The following is an 8,391-nucleotide window of genomic DNA, read 5'->3' on the forward strand; positions in this document are numbered from 1 at the left end:
AATATACTTATATGTATGATTAATACAGGCGGTCTCTTTAAATTAATAGTAGCCGTTAATTGATGTAGTTCTTGGAGTTATCTGGAATGCTTACCAAAATTGTCGTAGATATGTTCAGGAATTTCACACTAAAATGTGACCCAACATTTTCATACTTATAAATCAATTTGATATTAAGCTACATACCAAGGCATTCAAAATTCGTGAACTTTAGTTAATGAAACTGTCGGCGCCATGAATTGTCAAAACAACTCAACAATCGAGTACTTTGTTATAATTGATTTAATGGTAAAATCGATTTAATAAAATGTAATTTTAGTAAAACTTCACGTGGGGGAATTGTACAGTGGGGTGAAATGCTGTAAGTAATTTCCTTTCTGTTTTCGTCTATTACGACAATTTTCACCACGGAAAACTTCGTTCTCTTTTGGGTTATGGCCACAAGGATGAGATACTGGTTACTTGTACTGAAATCTTAAAATAAGTAATTCACTCATCAATTTCTATAATACCCAAATAATAAGAGAAACCTTTCAACAAATCACTGCCGAGATATCTATGAGTGTATTTAAACAATTTTGTAAATGAACAATTACATGAGTAGAACACGAAGGTGGATTAAGTATATTTGGACCACTTCAAGTAGTGGTAACTAGTTTGAAACATTTATAACAAAATAATTAATACAGAAGATGTATTTTTCAAATATTACGTTTCAATAAGTACCTTCGCGTTCAATGCATGTAATTGTTCTTTTACAAACCATTTCCGTTCTTGGACCATTTCCCATATTATCTGTTCTAAATGATCTACATTTCAAAAAAAGATCAATAACATTCCTATCGAACTATTTCAATTTGTGTCAACCTGTACATTCGATGTTAAAAGTGAATAGCTGAATGTAAATATTTTCAAAAGCAGAGATTTTTATAAAGAATAATTTTTTTTGAAAACCTTATAGTAAAAAAGTTTTTCATATGTAGAAAACTTAAGTAGAGATCCTCTATATTGTAGACTACAATAATAGTCCTAGAATTTTTGTTGTAATGCTGGAAATCAAGGATAATATTAACATCAAATATGGATTATTTTTAGAATTATGAGTAAAATTTTGGTGTTTATGGAAGATACATCGAATGACACCTTAATGTACCTAAAATGATACCCACTAATCCTAAGTAATCATTACAGTTCACTCAGAGAGAATATTATTATAAAAAATATGTGATTGATTCATTGAAAACTATACACGTTTCTTTTATAGATATCCACTGCTTTGAGAATCCAACTTTGAGTGGTCAACTTAACTACTTAAGTTGTAAACCACCCTGTACATGGTGGTTCCATTGTACTCTACAATATATATGGTGGTTCGCAAAAAAAACCTTAAATATGTATTTGTTAAGTATCACATATACATGTGAAAGAAAAATACAAGCGAAAGGGAGCTATTTGGATGTATGTACACGTTCATTTTATATCTCTTTTTTTTTTCTTTTTTTTTTTAAATATATTTTTCACTGATAATACATACACACAGAACTTAAAACCATCCTTGTCTTTCGTTGTTTTGTACGGTTACTGACCTTCCTCAACATCGTCTGTGGTACACTAACTATATATACACATATTTATATATATATGCTTATATGAGTACTTATATATATGTATATAATTTCACCTGTCATTATTTTAAAAATCTATCATGAATCATTTGAAACATTAACAAAAATTATGTGTACGTATTTGTGCATACTTCATCTATATACTCTATGTAATGAGGAAGTTGTACATAATAACATGAAGGCTACGTATTGGGGCAAAATTCTTAAATAATGAATTTTACAAAAGGACGCTTGACCCTGCGGCCTTGTTTTTGAATCGACATATACATTATTAAATTAGGTTGACAAACTCTAGGCTTTGGTTTTTTAATATATTTTAATCTATATAAAAACAAGTGAAAACAAACAATTGACTGAGTTAATTGTTGAATTACCATTTATAGACAGTGTTGATTATAATGTCACATTACATATACCTACATGTCACACATACATAACTGATATTCCCATATAATATATGCTACACAATTTGCGCTGACGGGTGAACACCGATATTTACAAAAAAAGGTCAAACAAAAATTGTTTATTTTTTATAAGAAATAAAAATTTATATCTCTAACGGTTTACAAGATGGGTCCTACGGACCGAAGAGCCAATTGACCTGAGCACGCTGTATAAATTTCAGCTTGACATCATTTTTTGTTTTTGAGTTATCGTGTTGACAGTAAAAGAAAATGGACTAGTTAGGTGATTTTTACACACCTATATCAAAATTTTGTTCGTAGCATCAATATTCTTAAGCGGTAAGGACTGAACTTAATATACTATGTATATTTCATATATACATGGTATAATAAAGCTTGAGCAGATCCTGGTCAATGAGAAAAATTTATAAGACTTAAACTGGAATGTATATGTACTTTATATTCTCATATATCTTTCAACCAGACGAAACTTTATGACACACATCGTATGAAGAACTGGATCTTCTGTTAATTTCTGCTAAATCAACTGGCCACGAGATCATCGCTAATAGACTCATAAGACACTTCATAAACTATCAATGTTATCAATAACAACTTGCTCGATTACAATTGAGTCATTTAAATTTAAGCTTCTCTAATAGGTTCCACTCAACGAAGCCGCGGTACAATTACCCGTGAGGGCGAATTAGGACAAAATTTTGGCGAAATGGGCGCAAATTAGGATAAAACAAATGGTGGTAAAGACCACCATAATTGTTTGCTTTTCTAAGCTTTTAGAATAAAGCAAGCACTGACAATAAACATTTTCTACCCAGGGTATTTCCAAAAATTAACTCAGTCAATGGTTTTTTTTTCACTTGTAATTTTTTTTTTTTTTTAATTTTTTGTACAATTAGCAAGAAACGAGAAAATTACACAGAAACCGGGACTCGAGCCTGGATACTCTAAATAATCGGTCTAGGACGTAACCAACCCCATCACTCCTGTTCTATGTAAGTGACACCAATTATATGTAATGTCTTCGTGTCTTTATTCTATTTGTATGTTTTTGTATACAGAAAATGCAAACTTTTTGAAACAAAGTTCACCTGCCCGTCTATTCAAATAAGTACAAATATTTGGCCATGGCTAAAGCTAATTAAATGGCTAAATTCGGTCCCTTTTAAGATCATATTGCCAAACTCTGAGACCACCGACCCAATTTAAGAAATCTGAATAAACTCCACTTACTTCCTTTTAGAATCTTCACTAAAATCTAATGAGAATTACTATCTGCAAAAATATTTATGTAAGATACTTTCGAAAATGAAATCCATCAATTTATTGTATAAACACTCAAATACTTGAAAAATGGTACTAATTAACATAAAATAATAGAAATAAACAACATTTTAAGTACTGTTAGGGACTTTCAAAAAAATATCATGAGTTTAAATAAAACTGAACGCTAATCGCAGATAATTAATGTTCATTGCAAAAAACACAAATGATTTTTGTAATAGTGTATGTATGTATGTATCCATGCTAATTTGAAACTATAATCATAAAAATTGTTCATATTAAAATCATAGTACTTAAATATAGTATATTATTGCACTTTAAATCGGGTCATGGTACAACTCAAATCGTTTTAGTTGTTGCATGGCTGCAAAACTGCATTCACTAAATAAATATTTAAAAAAAACTTGTCCTAATCTTTTTTAACTACAAGAGACGAACTTACCAATAAACCGGTCCGTACATTCATCATTCTTTTTTAATAGTTTTTCTTTTATACAATTTATTATATATCGTTCTTTGTTTATTAGTACAGCACATTTGGGCGCATCCGTTCGGAAAAAATGTAGTGTTTGATTTCTTTGCATATAGTCACGTATGAAAGAGCGTCCTTGATAGGGATCATAAGTTTGTCAGACATAAATCTAGTCCCATGATCTTTAAACGAATTTTCATTTAAACGGATGTTAAGATAGTACGAGCACCTAACTTTTATACCATGTATATATGAAATATACATAGTATATTAAGTTTCGTCCCAAGTTTGTAACGCTTAAAAATATTGATGCTACGAACAAAATTTTGGTATAGATGTTCATAGAATCACCTAATTAATCCATTTCCGGTTGTCCGTCCGTCTGTGGACACGATAACTCAAAAACGAAAAAAGATATCGATCTGAAATTTTTACAGCGTACTCAGGACGTAAAAAGTCAGGTCAAGTTCGTAAATGAGCATCATAGGTCAATTGGGTCTTGGGTCCGTAGGACCCATCTTGTAAACCGTTAGAGATAGAACAAAAGTTTAAATGTAAAAAATGTTGCTTATAAAAAAATAAAAAACTTTTGTTTGAAACATTTTTTTGTAAACATCACTGTTTACCCACGAGAGCGTTAATTAGGTGCAAATTTTATAGTATGTATTAATATAGGAATATCAAAGTGAATATTTTTTGTTATTTACGTGACGTCAAAAAAACAAACGATTGCGCATCAACACTTGCGCATTATATGAGAATATCAGTTTAATATGTCAGATATGTATGTATGTGAAATGTGACAGAGTTATCAACACTGCCTATACATGGTATTTCAACAATTAACTCAGTCAATTGTTTGTTTTCACTTGTTAGATTTAGGGCTGAAGTTATTCTTATTTTCAACTTTGATTATGATTTTTGTTATAACTTCATGAAGGAAAACGAAAAACAGAAATACAATTTTTCGATATCTGCCTTGGTTTTCGAAATATCGAAAGTTAAATAATTAAACAAATTTTTCAACTATCGATATTTTGAAAATTACTTCAGATATCGAAAAAATTTATTCTTACTTTTCACCTTATATTGTTAAAATCATAATTCATCATCAAAATTAAAAAATTTATTTTTTAAAGTCGTATCCCCACCACCGTGCTCCTGGCACGACGGGTTTTTTTTTTCAATATTTTATTAAGGTTTTAGCTTTAATTTAAATAGTTTTTTTTTTTTAATTTCTACCGACTAATTTCGGAGAAATCTATGAAAATATATCATCCATCTACCGTTTTACCAGAAAACCAATGTTAAATATGCCTACTTATGAGGTCATTTATTTATTTAAATGATTTGGCAACCCCCCCCTTAAATTTTCAGAATTTATTTAGACTTGTCCAACTTCATATTTTAAAAAATCAAGCATTTTATATGAAATTTCCTTGGTGCTCGTACATCCTTAAAGGTCATGTTTCTGAACTAAATTAAGTTATTTTAGATTTCCTTAGTTATTTTACAAGAAGATGTGTATTATAATTTTTTGATATTTCAAATATTATTATGGAAAGAAATCTAATCCGAATTATTATCACGGGGAGTGAGCCCGTCCCGTATCTGCTACACTATATATATTTTTTGTTTGTTTTTGAATTCCGCGAGCTGAATTTATCTCGTTTTTGTAATACCAGCTCTGACATCTGCAGTCCAAAAATTGTAAGTAGTTTGATGTAAGTACAGATATCTAACACAGTTAGATACAGGCAGTGATATTATTGACTAACACTGACATATACACTTTAACGGCGGGATTTATAAAATGTTGATGCAAATTAATTAAATATATTTTATTGAACATTTTTACATATTTCATTTATATAAAACTAAACACGGAAATTTTAAATTATTTTTAATGTTTCCTTTGTCATGAAACTATTTTATAAATCTTTAATATGATGATTTACAAATTTTTCTCAAAAATATGTAACAGTTTTAAATTTTTTATTTACGAAATGTTAAAATTTTTGTACGATGAATATTTTTAGAGAATTATTTTATAAAATTTTTGATGAATTTATTACATAAAAATTGAAATAATTTTAAATCTTTTGTTGGAAAAAACTAAATAATAATGAACCCATTTTGGAAGTTAGTAGTTTTGATTGGAGTGTTTACAGCATTTACTGCTTTTGGCGCACTCTAATACCAAGCCAGTTTACTATATGCTGTCGCCTTGAATTCAATCGTTCAACAGTATAGTTCAGTATCAGACAGTTTCTCAAAATGGCAGATATCAGTAAAGATGAGCTTCGTAAAGAAATTACCGGTAAGTACTGTTTTTTCATTAATACTTTATTGTAGAATATTGAAATATAGAAAATTGATATTATTTTTACATTCTGTGCAATTTTTCTATATAGTTTTTTCACGGTTAATAATGGAAATATGGCATTTTACTCTTGTAATTTGTGTCTATACATTGTCTTATTCGTATACAAACAATGGCTAAATGACGCCATGTACATATATGAACGATTATGTTCGATGAAATTTTTTTAAATATCTCTGTAAATACGCATACATTTTGAAAATGCCAAAGACAAATATTGTTCAAAATTTTTTTATCTATTTTTCTAGTTATTTATCTCCCTAATTTTTTGCGTTGTTTTCAATTTATTTTAATTTTTTAATAAGTAATGAATGCCATGTTTATGAAAGAATACTTATGTCACTACATATTGATATTTTTTAATATGTTTTTCTTTGATATAAAGCATCGACATTAAAAAATTTGTTATAAGAAAATCAAGTTAATTAATCATAGAAAATAATTTTTATAGTGGCTACTTCGAAATATTCTGTTTTATGTACAAACTTTCATGTATTTTATGATGGTCTTTAAGTACATTGTATGTAGCGTCCATTTTTGTTACCAAGCCAAGCCATATTAATACGTATATCTTGATTAATTCTCCTATTGTATATTTAATGAAAATCAAAATATTTATATTTTCCTAAATGAAACTTAATTTTATTTCGATATATTTAACCAAAGTAATTTTTTGGGATTTTTTTTTTTAATATAAATTTTTTAATTTTCCTTTAGCTATCCTTAAGGATGCGGACTTAACTGCAACATCGTCAAAAAAAGTTCGTCAAGAACTTGAAGAAAAATTAGACTGTGATTTAATATCACGAAAAAAGGAAATTGATGACTTAGTTATGGAGTACGTTCATTCTAAAGATAAGAAAAATAAGAAAAAGCCACAACAGGATAGTGAAGAAGAAGAAGAGGAGGAAGAAGATGAAGAGGAAGAAGAAGAGTCAGAAGAAGAAAAAAAACCAGCTAAGCGTGGTGCTGCCGCAAGTAAAAAAACTCCCGCCAAAAAAGCAAAGAAAGCATCTTCTGATGACTCTGCCAGTGAAGGATCAGAAGCTGAGTCTGATGAAGAATATTCACCTAAAAAAGCCAAGCCACCAAAGGGCCGTAAACTTCCCCCCAAAAAGAAGAAGGGGTCAGATAGTGATTCTGATGAAGATTGGGGTAAATCAGCTAAAAAAAGCGGCGGTGGCGGCAAGAAGGTCAGTTCAAATTACTTTTAAAACAAACGTTCAATTCTAAATTTTTTTTCTTTCCTCTGTACTTTAGGCTGGTGGTGCCAAACGCGGGGGTGGTGGTGGATACACAAAAGCTCACAATCTATCACCTGAACTTGCTTCATTAATGGGACAAGATGTAATGGCCCGCCATGAAGTAGTTAAGAAAATTTGGCAAATAATCAAAGAACGTGATTTATATGATCCTAAAAACAAACAGTTTGCCATTTGCGATGATGATTTATTCAAAGTTATGGGTGTTAAGCGATTCCGAACATTCGGAATGATGAAATATTTGAAAACCCATTTCGTTGATTAAATTTTTCATTACTTTGTAAAAAGTTATTACTTTTTACTAATTACAAAAATTTCACTATTTTATCAGAAAATAACTGTCATTCAATTTGTATTTTATAAGACTTTAATTTAAAAAAAAAATTACAAAAAAAATTTACATTAATCATTATTTGTCATTTGTCGTAGTAATTCTCAACGTATTTGGTATAGTAGTGATACATAGTAAATTATCCCGTTCTCAAAAAGAAATTTTTGACCTTGTACAACCAACACAAAACATTTTTAATAATCTATAGTTTGAATTTTTTTGAAATTTTCATTTAGTTAATAAGTTAAATGTTTATCTATAATTATAAAAAAATAACTAAACAGTGACTAAGTTTTCATTTTAAATAAAAAAACTCTTTATTTGTACCGAAAAAAAAATAAAAATTATAAAAATGTCCGTTTTTTCGATTCTATTCTATGTAATTCCAAACCTATTTCTGTTTTGCAAGGTAAAATTTTCACTATGCAATTTATAATGGGTGTGTACATGTTGTGTGTTTTCGCATGAAAACACGAAGTTTTTCAAAAATGTTTGTCTCACAAATCTGTTCAAAATATATATATATCTAAACAAGAAAAAAAAAAAATGACGAATTTCTCACAATTAATTAATGTGCTTTAATTTCGAAATTCATTTTTCAAGACAGATTGA

The 8,391-nt window shown here is 29.0% G+C and overlaps 1 protein-coding gene across 1 annotated transcript; it reads left to right on the forward strand.

Annotated features, from left to right (window-relative positions):
• Nucleotides 1-5,972: 5,972 nt before the first annotated feature.
• On the forward strand, nt 5,973-7,728 carry LOC123305708 (upstream activation factor subunit spp27). The gene is made up of 3 exons (XM_044887502.1): nt 5,973-6,123; nt 6,904-7,379; nt 7,447-7,728. The coding sequence occupies exons 1-3, from the start codon at nt 6,081-6,083 to the stop codon at nt 7,711-7,713; spliced, it is 786 nt and encodes a 261-aa protein (XP_044743437.1). The 5' UTR covers nt 5,973-6,080; the 3' UTR covers nt 7,714-7,728.
• Nucleotides 7,729-8,391: the final 663 nt, after the last annotated feature.

The sequence above is a fragment of the Chrysoperla carnea genome, chromosome 1, assembly GCF_905475395.1.
Source record: "Chrysoperla carnea chromosome 1, inChrCarn1.1, whole genome shotgun sequence".
NCBI lineage: Eukaryota > Metazoa > Arthropoda > Insecta > Neuroptera > Chrysopidae > Chrysoperla > Chrysoperla carnea.

Bases quoted from the DNA above. Each gene is read 5' to 3' on its own strand.
- LOC123305708 (XM_044887502.1), top strand. From the start codon at position 6,081: ATGGCAGATATCAGTAAAGATGAGCTTCGTAAAGAAATTACCG. The intron at 6,124-6,903 runs GTAAGTACTGTT...ATTTTCCTTTAG, and splicing joins GCTTCGTAAAGAAATTACCG to CTATCCTTAAGGATGCGGAC. The intron at 7,380-7,446 runs GTCAGTTCAAAT...TCTGTACTTTAG, and splicing joins GCGGCGGTGGCGGCAAGAAG to GCTGGTGGTGCCAAACGCGG.